This window comes from Phoxinus phoxinus, assembly GCF_949152265.1.
Source record: "Phoxinus phoxinus genome assembly, chromosome: 16".
Lineage (NCBI taxonomy): Eukaryota > Metazoa > Chordata > Actinopteri > Cypriniformes > Leuciscidae > Phoxinus > Phoxinus phoxinus.
Window position 1 is genome coordinate 3804264 of NC_136891.1, and position 15296 is coordinate 3819559.

A 15296-nucleotide genomic window follows, 5' to 3' on the forward strand; every position below is an offset into this window, starting at 1 on the left:
GTGGTAAAGTATGATTTCACTTTTCTAACTTTAGTTTGTGTGTAATGTTGCTGTTTGATCATAAAACAACATCTGCAAAGTTACAACGCTCAAAGTTCAAAGCAAGGGAAGATATTTTCTTTTAAAGAAAAGGACTACAACTGGTAGAGACTACACTACATTCCTCCGGGGTTATTGACATCAGCAAGCCTAAAATGTACATAAGCCCCGCCCCCGGGAACACGCAGTCCATGTTGAGAAGAGGAAGAGTTGTTGTAGTCGAGCACATTTGTGAGTCAGCTCAAACTTTAGCATCCGTCTTTTCACATGCAATAGAAAGTCACTCTGTGTGCATCTCACAACAGTTCCTATACGAGCGATTTATAGATGACCATGACAGAATATGCTAATTGAAGATAGTTAACTCCACATCAGCAACATAAACTCATCAACTAACCATTCAGAGACGTCCTGTTGCTTCTACATGTTGTCACTTCTTCCTGAGTCTCTCCATCTTTGTCTGACTCCGTTTTAACATTAAAGGCAGAACAGTTTCTGTCATTTTAGTGTGTGCGTGAGGTAATCGTAACACACGCGAGCTCTTGAAACCCCGCCCTCTGAAGCAGCTCATTTGCATTTAAAGGGCCAGACACAAAACGGTGCGTTTTTGCAAACCCTCAAAAAGTGACAACTTTAACATGCTATATAAAAATTTCTGTGGGATATTTTGAGCTAAAACTTAACACACACTCTGGGGACATCAGAGATTTATTTGGCATCTTCTGAAAATGGCATTTTACCCCCCCTTTAAATAATGAATCTCAGCTCAAAGTATAAATTCAGTTTATAGAATGAAGGGGGTAGATTAAGAGTTAACAAAAAAATACAACTCTAACCTGGTTTAGATCAGGTTTAGCCGGCTCACATTGCTCAATATAAACGTTCCACGTCAACTCTGGGTTTGATACAGAGCGTCAGTTCACTTCTCTACTAAAGATGAGATCGTTATAAAAAATATCATGAATTTAAACGCATTTACAAAGCAGGAATAAACACTGCTGCTGCAGCAAAAGTTTGAGAAGGCAGCTGAAAAGAAAATATCTGACTATTTCAATGCAAGTGAATAACTAAGTGGGAGTGGCTTTATTGCATTTGTCATTTTGCACACAGCTGATTGGTCCAGTTTTGGAGATGAGCTGTTCAGTCTGCTTCTATTTGCATTCACAGACAGCAGAACAGTGTCAGCCGAGATCTGGCCCACGTCTGGTACATGGGGATCCCGTGAGCCGACACTGTTGCTGTCTGGGTTGCATCAGATTTGGTCCAAATTGTGTGTGTGTGTGTGTGTGTGTGTGTGTGATTGTATAGGGGCACAATCACTAAAGTCCACACCGATAACGACATATTGGAACAATATCATTGGAATCACTTTTAGATAGTTTTTTCCCTGCCGATGAACGTTTGACAGCCGATCATTATTGCTAATTTAAAGAGCTCGAGCAAAAGCGACAGACAACGGCAACATTATCGTCTGTTGGTGTAGTAGCCATAGATATACATAATAAAGGCTAGATGTCTCGTCCACGCTGCTGGCCAATGGAGGTCGACGTCCGCACATGGCGGCCATTTTGTCACAGTCAGCTCACTCACTCGTAACATTGTTTTAATGGTGCATGTACTTTTTAAATAACCATAACTTGCTCAATTTTCTACAGATTTTCAAACGGGTTGGTTTGTTATAAACGTCAGAGATGCCACGTTATAGCCACGTTAATAACGTTTGTAAGAAACCTAACCGTTTGTAAATCCGTCAAGATTTCAGCGAGATAAGAGTATTTGTGTTCGTGCAGATCACTCACCTTACATCAGGAACCACAGGGCCCGCCAGAAAGCTTGCCTGTGACAAGATGGCCGCCGGGTGATGACGTTAGAGACTCCGCCGTAAGACTTCTAGCCGTTATTATGTATATCTATGGTAGTAGCTACTATATAGATTGTTTAAAAAAGAGGTGCTAGTGACGCCATTTTTTTATATTATTATTATTAAACCGAATTCAAGTGGAAACAATTATGGCTTAATTCAACAATCATACATATGTTTACCTGTTGATACAGCACTTAGAAGAAAGTTGACGCTAGTGTATAATAATTATCGATTTTGGTGTGAACAGGCCTCAGGGATAGATCCCCCCAAAATGATACGATAAATAACACTAGCCTATTTAACAAATATTTTAAAATTGTATTTCATATTTTCATTCTCACAAGCTGTTTATATCCTAGGCTATATAAAGTTAGGCCTGGAGAATTCAACTTTTTTGACGTTTGTGCTTGACTTGATTGACTTAATTGGGCTTGTTATTTTGCATTTTAGGCTTATTTTAAGCATAAAGTATGTGTATTCTGCAAATGTATTTGTTGCAAGTGTAGTTTAGTTTTGGGGGGAATTAACGCTAGGCTACTGGTTGTGACCTCATGGTTGTGACTGGAACTTGTGGGACGTTTAAAATTGTGCAAAACAATCCTTCACCCTGTTATAAAGCGCATACAAACAATATATCTTTACTTTAACATGAATAGTTAGTATGTTACTACCTCGAAAGCGATAACGATGTTTCTTTTGATATTTGGCGATAATGGCGTTCTGTTCGCGACCTGTTCTTCATGAAGTAGCGGCGCGCGCGACCAAGTGGAATCAGCGTAGCTCGCAACTAGACAGTAGGCTATATAAACTGCAACGCCATCTTTTGGTGAAAATAAGCACACAACACTATTGCTCCCATATAACCAGCAGGTTTCTGTATGTTGGTCGGGCTTTTTTTGCAATGTATTTGCGGCTTGTTTTGAACGAGCGGTAAAACGGGGACATTTCAGGGGGCAGAACACCAAAAAACCGGGACAGTCCCCAGAAAACTGGGACGTCTGGTCACCTTCTTTATCTATTGTGTGTTCAACAGAAGAAAGAAACTCATACAGTTTTGGAACAACATGAGGGTGAGTAAGTCACACATTGTATTTTTTGGGCGAACTATCATTTTAAGCTTATTTACCTTTTGGGGCTTCTTCAAGTCCGGACGCTCCAAGGTAACAATGTCTAGCATTGCTTAGCCATGTCTGCCACCTAGTGGGAACCTAAATCCACCCACCTTGCGTCTATGGACATGCTGAATCTGTTAGCATAAATCAGAGAGCCATAGATAGACTACTCTGGCATGAATTAATTGGATATACAGGCCGTTGAATCATTTCCTCTGAGCCGCTGAGGAGGAAGTGTTGAACGCTCAGCTCTTTCATCACCCCCACGCGCTGCCTCTGTGGATTAATACACTTCCGTTTAGACTGAGTTACAATGAGCTAAAGTAAAACTTGATGTAATGTGAAATCATTTGACGGTTATACCTTTGGAAAACACAGTGGGAATTGGAACTAGCAATGCCTGGATTCGATTATGGGAAATCCTTACAATACTTCCTGAATTAATCACTAGGCATAAGAAAAAATGAGAGAGAGAGAGAGAGAGAGAGAGAGAGAGAGAGAGAGAGAGAGAGAGAGAGAGAGAGAGAGAGAGAGAGAGAGAGAGAGAGAGAGAGAGATGATAGATAGATAGATAGATAGATAGATAGATAGATAGATAGATAGATAGATAGATAGATAGATAGATAGATAGATATTTTGTTAGATTTTTCAGTTTAATCAAATTTATTTGAATGTTGGTGTATTGCAGATTAAACAAAAATATGAAGCAGCACAACTGTTTTCAACACTGATAATAAGAAATGTTTCTTGAACATTAAATCAGCATATTAGAAGGATTTCTGGATCATTTGACACTGAAGAATGATGCTCTGATCACAGGAATAAATTACATTTTACAATATATTCGAATAGAAAACACATTTTAAATAAATCTCTAGCTGGATAGACGGGCCTTAAATAAAGAAAATCATGACACAGAAATAAGTTCCTCTTACACCACAGCATCCACGTGTTCACACTGAATCAGTAATCCGTTGTTTACAAAGATGCGTAAATCACACGGTCAACGTGAAGGTGGAGGATTTGGACTTCAAAAGGAAACGCAGGCCTGCGGGTCAGGATGGATCCGTGTTATGATGCGTTTCCTGTTAGATAAAGCTCTCCATGTGGGCCACACTAATGAGGTGGCAGGAAAAACGTCCCGTACGGCTCAAACATGGAGAAACGAAGAGATTAAACCCCTCGTGCTCAGTAAAACAGACTCATGCATCTCTAATGAATCCAAACACATCTTGGGCTCATTACGATACTTTGTCGTAAACACTCACACAGGGTGACTACAACAGCTTCTGCTCTCGTCATGAGATCAACTAAGTCTGTGGTTTTGCCATCGTGGATTGCAGTGTTGTGTTTGATTGGCTCTGAGCACATTTGTCTCGTTTTCAACTCTTGGGCCAAAGACGTTCATCACTAAACGAAAACAAGCAGGACGTAGAGTCAACGTTTGCAGTTAATGTTTCCTGCTGGTTAAATCATCAGCTCATTGGGTCTGCTATTTATTTCACTAGAGCTGTTTTACAAGCCCAGAATCAGTTAGGCAAATTGTAATTCATTTGCATTAATATTGTGGCAATGCTGGTGAAAAAAACAGCTTACACAATTCTAAGGTGGTTAGCTAGTCTCCCAACTTGGTTAACTGGTCTGACTGGGTGGATTCAGAAGTCTCGTCAGATGGTCAGACTGGGAAACCAACACATTACCAAATAAGCTGAGTATTTCAGAAAAGATATGACGTCACATCGTGTAAATTGATTTTATAGTGTCTTATAGTATGTGTACAATGTTGTGTTGATTGGTTAGACCGCACAATAAAAAGGCTAGCTTAGCATGCTAACCCCATAACTGAAAACTCAAGAGAAATCAGCCATCAGTGTGTATCGTATATCGGATTCAAACTTTAACATTTGCAAAATAAGAAATGTTCATGTTTGTGAAATTGCTGCAATTATGATACAACAACCATAATGTACACAGAACATCTAAATTAATCATTTCTATGGCATCACTTATAGTGCCGAAAAAAAAAGGATAATAAAGAATTGTTAAGAAAAAACATAAAAAATAAAGTACACCGGGTCAAATGATCTAAAACATGCGAATAAAATAGCCATTTAGCCTCTGATATTTAGTTTTTAAGGTGATGCCGGTGTTAGTCTGGTAGAAGTCAAAACTTTTTAAAAGATTTCCAATTTACGAGTTAAAGAAGTTTCAACTAACAAGATCAAACAAAGACATGAACACATTTAATACTGGGAAATTTGTAATTGTGGTAATTTACAACATGATGCATATTTAACACAGAGGATTATTATAATGGTGACAAGGAATTTAAAAATCAGTGTTCACATTTAAAAAGTTAATTTATCAGTTTAGCACTTGACCCTGAATTACCATTTCAATTATGCTCAAAATGAAAACAACAACAAACAAAATTAAAAATCTAAAAACAAAAGCATACCTTATTCACTCATAATTAATTAATCACTTATTTTTCATTAAGTTGTCGGTAATGAAATGTCATTTAAAGAAACAAAATTCTGTCTAAGCTGTTTGTAAAATCATTCATTGTTGCACTAAATTAAATCGGTCAATTTTCATTAAAAATCACATTTACAGCACTTTTTGAAACACTGTACACATAAACTTAGAGTGTTATTGATTATAATGGTTGCGATGTAAGGGATACACTGATTAGTTGTAGATTGACAGGAGGAGGAGGAGAGCTGTGGTCAAGCTTAGAGCCAGACGTGGATGTTGGCTGATGGAGGGCGTCCCATCCGTCACACTGATGTCTTGAGCCCCACACTGGGAGCAATCCGACCCACACAGCGAACACACAGACATGTGCTGTCTAATCTCAGATGTGTACGAGCGTACGGTCCTCCGTTCTGCAGAGGATAAGAGAATGAAACAAGGAAAACATACTGGAAACCCAACAGCACATATGAAGGACCATGAATGATAGATTGTTTGGAGCAATTATTTAAAGAGTCTTACGCGGCTCATAGTAGTCGTAGATCATCATCACAGCATCTTGGACATTGGCCACCTTAAAGTCCATTATGGTGGATATTTCAATGCACTTCTCGAATATGGTCACCTGTGATGAGAGGAAAGATGATACAATTGGAGATACAGCCACAAACCATCCGATGCATAATGCACACAAAAACATAACCAAATAAACCATCATAGGAACAAAAACACACTGCAAAACTTGTTTTTCTTGCTTAGTATGCGTCTTGTTTATCAGTACAGATATCTAAACATTCTTAAATCAAGATACATTTACTTAAGAAGCCAAATGACAGGAGATATTAAGTCTTGTTTTCTGAAAAAATTATCAAAATTGAGTTTTTGCTTAAAACAAGAACAATAAATCTGCAAATGGGGTCAGAAAAATAAACTTAATTCATTTTATAGGGAAAAAAAGATTATAAGTTATTTTTGCAGTGCAGACTACAGACTTAGCACCCTTATAATGAAATATTGTATGAATATAAGTAAAGGTTGGCCCACACTACAAGATTTTTGGGCCCAATCCTAGATAAAGTCCCGATATTCCTGATTGTTCAACATATTATTTGATCAGATTTTCCTGAGGTGTGTGAGTGACTGAATCTGCTCGGAAGAGCCGCACGATCTCACATCGTAAATATCCAACATGTTAAATATAAAATTAAAATGGTAATTCAGAAATCCTGTTGTGATGGGAGAACCCCAGGAAAAATGCGCACAACCTCAGTAGATTCTAGATATCAATCAGAAAGCGAGTTGACGGAAGACCGTCTCCATGACTTCATCCAAACTTTATTTATTTCTTTAGTAAATTTTCAATAAAAAGCAGTCCAAACCCTATGGCCATTTCTTCTTGCCCGTCGTCCGCCATGTTTGTTTACTCTAAAGTCACGTTTGACCACGAGAGATTTCCCGCATTCACAGGCGAGACTCTGGTTGTTTGTGAATGTAATCTATTAGTGTGTGGTGTGGTGTATTGGTCACATCGTGGCACTATAGGAACTGTTAATCTTTTTTAACTTTTTTGCACATGTTTGTGATCTCTCACATTTAGAAAATCTGATGCAATTTTAAAAATCTTTTAATGTGGGCCAGCCTTAAGTTATTAAGTTGCTAAGAGGAACTCACCGTGTCTAAGTAAAGTATAACTCGTCCTGCAGGCGTCTCTACTCTTCTGACTATATCATCTATCTGGACACCATCTTGGGCCAAACTGAAGCCTGTCAGTAAACCCACGTCCAGTATGGCCATACCCGTCTGACTCAGGCCCAGGCCTTCCCTCAGACTTACAGAAATAAAATAAAAAATGCTTTTAGACAGATTTCTACTCAAATTTGATTGATTGATTTCATAAATATCTATAGCAGCCCCGAAAAAGTATTTGGACATAAATACTTTTAAATTTTAAGATTTGCATAAGATATAGAATATATAATGCACTATTGCTAGTGGTCTAATAAACCTGGCATTGTATATTATGATTATTGATGGCTCTTTTTGATGAATTGCTTTTGTTCTTTTTGCTTTGGATAAGAGCATCTGCTAAATGCATACATGTAAATTGATGATTTAGAATATTCATCTTAATATTTAAGGATGCTGCTTTGATGTCGACACTGATGTTTCTTTTTACATCTATAACAAGACTACTTTTTATTTATATTATACTTTTATTATCTTATTGGTAAACGTGCAACTTATTTGTATTTAAATTGAGCTGCATTTTTTTCTTTTCTTCAATGGTACATTTATTTAAAATGGTACAAAAAATGGTACATTTATTTAAATGTTTATTAATGTGCATAAACTTTTTAAATAAATAAACTTTTTATTTAAATAAATGCCATATGTTTTGATATTTTGGTATGTAATGCAACTACACTTTTTAATTGAAGCTCAAATGCAAACACTTGTAAAACAATTGAATTTTATTTTCATGATTTACGATTTTGGAATTCTGAAAACAATCGAGATTATTTTCAATCAATTGTTTATCTAATTAATTTTTTATATTATTTAAATGTACACTAACACGTGTGTATATATACAGTTTACTGTATGTATGTATATATATATATATATATGAAATAATTTTTTGTTACATATTTTATATATATATTTTTTATATATATATTTTTTAGAGTTAAAGTTCAAAGAAACGCACTTTTAAAAAGAATTTTTTTTTCAATAAATGTGTGATGTTTCCAAAGTCAATGAGTAATCTTGTTAAATAATCATGACCTCAATATTGACCAAAATAATTGTGATTATGATTTTTCTATAATCGAGCAGCCCTATTGTTTTGTTGACTTTTTAAATCACATTTTTTTGGTGCTGATGAAATTATTTTGGCAAAAAGCGAGCCGTGCGTGTGTGTCCAGTCCAACCGCTCACCTGAAACATATGTGAAGCTGTACACGAAAGTCCTCATCGTCCATTACGTCTATATCCAAATAAAAGGCCTCATCTGTGTGTATATCACGCCGTCTGAGAGACCTTCTCAGGTTCATCACGTTGTAGAACACGGTAAGCTGAAACGGTAAGAGAAAATTAATGATACAAGTATTTTATGGCTTCGTAAAGTAACAGCACATCTCTCCTCAACAAGTCAGATGATTTAAGGGATCATTCACGTCTGAAGCACAAATGAACTAACATCAGGTCGATTCTGCTTTCGTGAATCTTCTGAAGAACAGAGTTCGGACAGTGTTTTACAGTTTCCTGCTTCTCAAAGCAGCTCAAGATGTTGTTGGTGTCTCAGCGCCTGGACCCGTTTACGTGCTCCATGGCCAGCAATCAAAGGTGTAATTACACACTGGACTGAGAAAGCCATTACGTCTCTTTTATCTTTATGGGGATTTCAGTTATTATCCACAGCTGCTGAACCTTCATAACCTGCTGTTTGGCAGGTGACAGCTTGATCCTGCTAAATTGTCAGGACGCTCCACTTGTTGTTCAACAAGCAACTTGTTTTACTTTTGTGCTTTTTTGTAGCTATTTGTTTTTGTACCAGACCAAATTCTCAACCCGGGGCTTTAGTGTACTAACAGAAGTCTCCATATTAAAAGGCCTGCCGTATATACAGCAATTGCGGCCTGTTTCACACATACTGCCTCTGCTGTGCATGACGTCTGTTTTGATCACAACTATGAGTTTAGACGTACCTGTAACAGAGCAATGCCTTTACCCTCTGCCACCACTTCAACGCCAATCCCCTCACTTGCATCAATCTGTAGAGGCAAACCGAACATTAGCATCCTTCACTGACAAATTACTAAGGGCGCAAACAGTTAGCTAGATATTTGCAATGATAACTTTGAAATACTTGTGAGCTATACACCACTGTTGGGGTATTTTTTGCTCACCATGTATTTGATCAGAAATACAGCAAAGACAGTCATATTGTGAAATATTATTACAATTTAAAACAATTGTGTTCTATTTGAATATATTTTAAAACGTAATTTATTTCTGTGATCAAAGCTGAATTTTCATCATCATTACTCCAGTCTTCAGTGTCACATGATCCTCCAGAAATCATTCTAAAATTATTTAATGCTCAAGAAACTTTTCTGATAATTAACAATCTTATCAAACCATGATACATTTTGTCAGGATTCTCTGATGAATAGAAAGTTCAAAAGAACCGCATTTATTTGATATAGAAATCTTTTGTATCATTAAATGTTTTTACCGTCCCTTTTGACCAATTTAATGCATCCTTGCTGAAAAAAAAGTATTTATTTCTTTTTTAAAAAGTATTTTGAATGGTTGGTGTCAGCTCAGATCTAGATCTGTGTATTATACATACGGGAAGGTCTTGGCTCTGTAGCAGGAGGTAATTGGATCTGTCTATGTTGAACATGGCAGCTCCGTTCACTGTGATGGAGAGATCCACGAACTCGCCGTTGTTGATGGTGGCGTAGACTGACAGTGCGTGCAACGCCATCACCGTATCCTGACAATAAAGAAAAACACAGAGCACAGATATTATAATGAAGCTTCAGAACTGATCAAAACAATAAAAACAGCATTCAACAAGGGAAAATGGGATAAGCATGTATAAAAACAGTAACTAGATTCCCGTTTTGATTTCATGTGTAAATGGCAGATGTGATCATCTCTCTGGCCCTGTTTACTCCTGGTATTAAGATGCGTTTTGGTCGATCGGATCACAAGTAGACGAGGGAGACACATTCCTGTTTACACCAAGTTTTTTATTTTCTCTTTTGTCCACTTTAATCCACTTCTGTCCTGATTTCTTCAAGAGAAGGGTCTATTGGTGGGTTAATGTATGGACTTTTCAGTTCTTTCGATCTAATGGATAAAATAAGCTCACGCAATTTACACATGAACACGACCGGAGACGACAGAAACACACAGAAAGCATCAGCTTTAGTTTCTGCTCTGACAGCCGCAAGTCCAGCCGAACACTGTGAGTGTGTGTTAGACATGAGGAATGGAGAGAGAACATTGTGTTTGGTACGTTTTTCATCTACCAACCAAACGTGGGTCTTCAGCCGACAAAGTTTAAATCCCTTCTGTCAAAAGCGCTTTTCATAATGTTTAGACATTAGGTCAGTAAGAGAGTAGACGGTCTTTTGTGGCTGCTTGAACACATTCGACCTCATGAGCTTTCGTTCACATTGCGAAAACAATCCGGTCAAAAGTGTTTTCAACTACCTCTGGAAGTGCTTGAAAGTGGACAATCTCAAACTGCTTTAGACCCCGTTTACACCTGTATTTAGTGTCGTCCACTTGTGATCCAATCCAGAAAAACGCATCTTAATACCAGGGGTAAACATGGCCTCAGGTGCATCTGTGTCACAGAAACCTAGCTTTCAATCTCCTGCCACCTGATAAATAACACCGCACATGTGCAGAGCAGAGCACAACATCCTTTAATCTGTACATGCTCAAACAAACACCACCAGGACTCTCTGGCAAGCGCAGTCAGATGTTCTCCTGTTAGATCAGTAGTTGTGCCAAAGCAAGGCGCTTCAGCATGATTGCAGCGCTTTATCAAAGCTCACGGCCCGGAAACTGCTAGTCCTCGTTGAGGTTAGTGTTCCTGACAGAACGCAGGCCGCTCGCAGCCAGACATCCGGGTTAATATCATGAGGCTCTTTTTCAAATTAAAAGTACATTTTCTTATCTCACCTCGATGGCCTCTCACACATATTGATTTCCAATTGAAACATTCGCCTGCCAACACATTAATTTCCCTGAATCAATGGGTTTGTTAGATCAAAGATGTGTGTAATCATAAACACTGGGACACTAATTAATACCTCAATAGATGTTAAAGCCTGTTTACTTTCTTAAAGGAATATTTCCAAGTTCATGGGGTGATTTCAACTTGTCCCTCCTTTTCTTTGAAAAAAATTAAAACCTGAGGCACACAATGGTGAATAAGTGAATCCACAAACATTCAAATACTCACTGTTTCAATAGTACAGCAATAGATGTAGAATAAGTGTTAATATGATTTTAGTATGGGAAAAAAAGTTTTCAGAGAAAAATAATGTACACTCTAAAAAATGCTGGATTTTTTCAACCCAATTTTGGGTCAAATATGGACAAAACCAAACATTGATTTAAAATGTAATTTAAAAATGTAACCCAACGGCTGGGTTTATCCATATTTGACCCAAAATTGGGTTGAAACACATTTTTTAGAGTGTACCGGTAAGTGGTTTTATAAAATTATAAGCAACACATTTCTGCTTTTAAATCTTCAAAAACATTGGCCATGTGACTTCCATTGTAACCCAGTCTTTCAAATCAGGAGCCTGAATGCCTAAAAGTGCGGTCTACGATTCTGTCCCATATAAACAGTTTCTATTGTCTTTCATGCGTTGAACGTCTGTTTGACACACCTGAGTGGATCCGTATCCCCCGAGATGGTTTCTTTGCTGACTGAGCCACTTCATCAGACTGAATCCTTCATCCATTAGTTTCAGTCTGTACATGGAGAGCAGTACATACGCAGATATCTCAATGTCGGCTGAACGCGGCTGCCTGGAATTGTACAAGATGTCGCCTGGAGATCTCCAAGTTGGCACTCCATCTAAAGACCCAGAATGCAGCGTCACCATCCAACTATTATAAACACATTAGCGTTTAACACATTTTACTGTGCCAGGTACGGCGCTCGTCCATAACAGTACAGCTGGTCGCCACACTGTGTGGAATTAAAGGAAACGTATGGGTTATTTTCAGCTTCATGTATGTTTCACTTCTATGGCATTCTGTCGATTACCTCAGACAATAGTTTCACCGTTCCGAGAGTATATGCAGGGTATATTTACCGACAACTAGTGCCCTGTTCAACAGGTGTGTGAGGGCAGACGGAGCGCTGGTGCTGTTGGCCAGGGACAGAGCATAGGTGACTAAAGACAGGCTGTAGTTACTGGAGATTCCCTGAGCCAGTCGAGACTTCAGGAAACTCAAGGCAGAAGACACACTGCCTTCATATGTACTCTACCAGGAGATACAAAACAGGCATCAATCAATCAATCAATCAATCAATCAATCAATCAATCAATCAATCAATCAATCAATCAATCAATCAATATGTCCGTCCATCCATCCATCCATCCATCCATCCATCTGTCTGAACTCACCTTGTATTCAGTGTCCTCCAGCAGTGCTATGAGGACGTACGCTGTGAGAGACACAGGTCCGTCCAGACCGCCCTGGAGCTCTGTGTGGATGACCTGACCCGACTCTCTGAACGACCCGTCAGGGTCCTGATGGACAGACAGCCAATATGCTGTCCTCTGCATCACCACCGGGTCAATGGAGATGAAGGCCTGAGCCTGGAGGAAACACCTGAGCACGAACGCTGACAGCCTGAAAATCACAAAGCACACCACCAATCACTCATACACTTGATTTATGTTTGATTTCATTTTCACCATCGGTTCTGAAGTCAGTACTGAACTGGAAAGACTATGGGCCCTATTTTAATGATCTAAGCACACGGTCTAAAGCGCATGGCACAAGTGCACTTAGGACATGTCCGAATCCACTTTTGCTAGTTTAACAATGGGGAAAATGGTCGGCGCACCCGGTGCATGGTCTAAAAATGTCGCCCCTATCCTCTTAATGAGTAATGGGTTTTGGGCGTAACGTGCAATAAACTAATCAAAGTCTCATCTCCCATTCCCTTTAAAAGCCAGTTAATGCGCGCGAGCAGACCATCTATGGGACAAGATTATATTTTACATTGTAATCCTTTTATTTTTAATATTTGGCTAGTGTGTGTGCTGCTGTGCGTCCATGTGTGTGTAATAAGCAGAGTGTACGTGTGTTGTGGACCCGTCTGTAGGCGCACATTACTAATGGACTCTTTAAATAACAAAGAAAATACTGCGCCATTGACTTTAGACCAGGTGTCAGTTGGTCAATGGCTCAGACTATTTCTGTTGCCTTAAAATAGCAATGGACCAACAATGCGCTTGAACACACCTCGTTTACAGACCAGCACGCCCATGGGCGCACAAATGGGTGCAAATGCATTTGCTATTTAAACAACGTGGCGCAGAATGTGAAAATGATAACTGCGTCGGGCTGAAACTAGCAAAAACACTTGCGTTGCGCCTTGTGTATGATAGGGCCCTACGTTTTTGTGGTAGAGTTTAAGCTGTGCTGTATTTATTTATGTATACCATGTGCTGCCTGAATAATCACTGTCTCCAAAAGCACTGAAGGAGCCATCAAGCCTTTGGTAGGAAAGCTCACGTTCATACGCTGCAATCAAACAGAACAGACGTGTTAACTCAAGGACTTCTGCTGTGTGTTTCTCAGGACTATTAGACTTCACAACACTCACCTTCCATCATGTAGCTCATAGCCTTGCTCCTGGTCTGTTCCTCAGCTTGCTTGGTATTTCTCAGATACTCCAGAACATAAATATTTGGAGCAAAATGGATCATGTTCTGCTCACCACAGCCGTAAGGCATCTCAATGAGAGAGTCCAGATTTCCAATGGATGGGCCCAGAATGTCACCTTCAACATAGACACATAGAGAAGAGGGTTAGATAATATGTTTGCCCTGAAAACCGCCAGGAAACCTCTTACAATAGAAACACAGGGTGAAGACACATACCCACAGCAGATACAGTGGCCCTCTGACTGTCAGAAACCACATCTGCAGGAAAACTAAACGCCATCGTCCTAGACACCGTGTTCTGGTTCACGGGAAACTCCAGAAACAATGTTTGAGTTGACGACTTCTCCAGTCCCTCTGGCTAGAGAGAAATCATTCAACACAAAAAGAGTTTAGGATTTTCTACTTTCCCAGCTGATGCACACTATTTGTTATACGGTAAATATAGAATCATCATCATCAAAAAAAAATTTTTTTTTACATTTTTATTATCATTTAAAGATTTAATAATGCAAAAATGAATTGTTATACTGTCTTTAATTTAATATGAATGCGTTACAGATTTTGCTTTGATGTAATAAATATTGAATCATCAAAAATAATGAGAAAAACAGCTAAAATGTGCTTAATTGTCAAGAAAATAATGTCAAATGCACAACTAAATTGTTTTAATGTCCAATTTAAATGCATTACAAATATTGCTTTGCTCTAAGAAATATAAAATCATCAAAAGTGTTTCAAGAATGTCCAGATGCACTGTAGTCATGAACCTATGAGGCAAAAATGGGCTTAACTGTCATGAAATAATGTCTAAATAAATGTTTTTATATCATGCTGGCATGAATCACCTTGGCAAGAACAGTCTTGTAGACCCAGTCTGAAGAGTAGATGGACGTGGCTTTGACAGAGATGGGAATCTCTCCCAGCGCTGTGACTCTGATGGGGAACAGGAGCGTCGTAATGTTCTGACTCAACACGAAGACTTTCCTCACATTGTTCATAGAAAAATCTCTATTGTCTGGTGACACAAATTCAAACGCCAAACTCTCTGCAACAACAACCATCACCTGTGAAGAGCAAAGACATGAAGAGAGCCGTTTTCAGCAGACTATAATTCATTTACCTACAGTAACCTGTTTTAAAGTCAACATGAAACAGCATTCGCAAGCTATTTTACTTTCATTTAGCAGACTTTAATACTGTTAGTCAGGGATTTGTTCAAATAACTTGACCAACAATAATAATAATACTGAGCAAATACTTTAAACATGCACAGTCTCGGCTAACAAAAATATGTTCCTAGAACATTTGACTAACGTTCCCATTAAGTTGTGAAAACGTTGTTTCTGAATGGTCCCTGAACATTCA

At 38.5% G+C, this 15296-nt stretch overlaps 1 protein-coding gene across 3 annotated transcripts in view; it reads right to left on the reverse strand.

Annotated features, from left to right (window-relative positions):
* Positions 1–4700: 4700 nt before the first annotated feature.
* cd109 (CD109 molecule) overlaps positions 4701–15296 on the reverse strand; it is a 29549-nt gene continuing 18953 nt past the window's right edge. For 2 of the 3 annotated variants that reach the window (XM_079584096.1, XM_079584095.1), the window contains exons 24-36: positions 14777–14995; positions 14148–14289; positions 13871–14047; positions 13707–13788; positions 12660–12888; positions 12345–12516; positions 11913–12103; positions 9845–9991; positions 9198–9263; positions 8428–8564; positions 7162–7318; positions 6013–6115; positions 4701–5903 (exon numbers count right to left, since the gene is read on the reverse strand). In XM_079584096.1, coding sequence (XP_079440222.1) covers positions 5707–5903; positions 6013–6115; positions 7162–7318; positions 8428–8564; positions 9198–9263; positions 9845–9991; positions 11913–12103; positions 12345–12516; positions 12660–12888; positions 13707–13788; positions 13871–14047; positions 14148–14289; positions 14777–14995 — 2019 coding nt within the window. In that variant the 3' untranslated portion in view covers positions 4701–5706. The remainder of the gene's footprint in view (positions 5904–6012; positions 6116–7161; positions 7319–8427; positions 8565–9197; positions 9264–9844; positions 9992–11912; positions 12104–12344; positions 12517–12659; positions 12889–13706; positions 13789–13870; positions 14048–14147; positions 14290–14776; positions 14996–15296) is intronic. The other variant, XR_013794393.1, reaches the window with a different exon arrangement.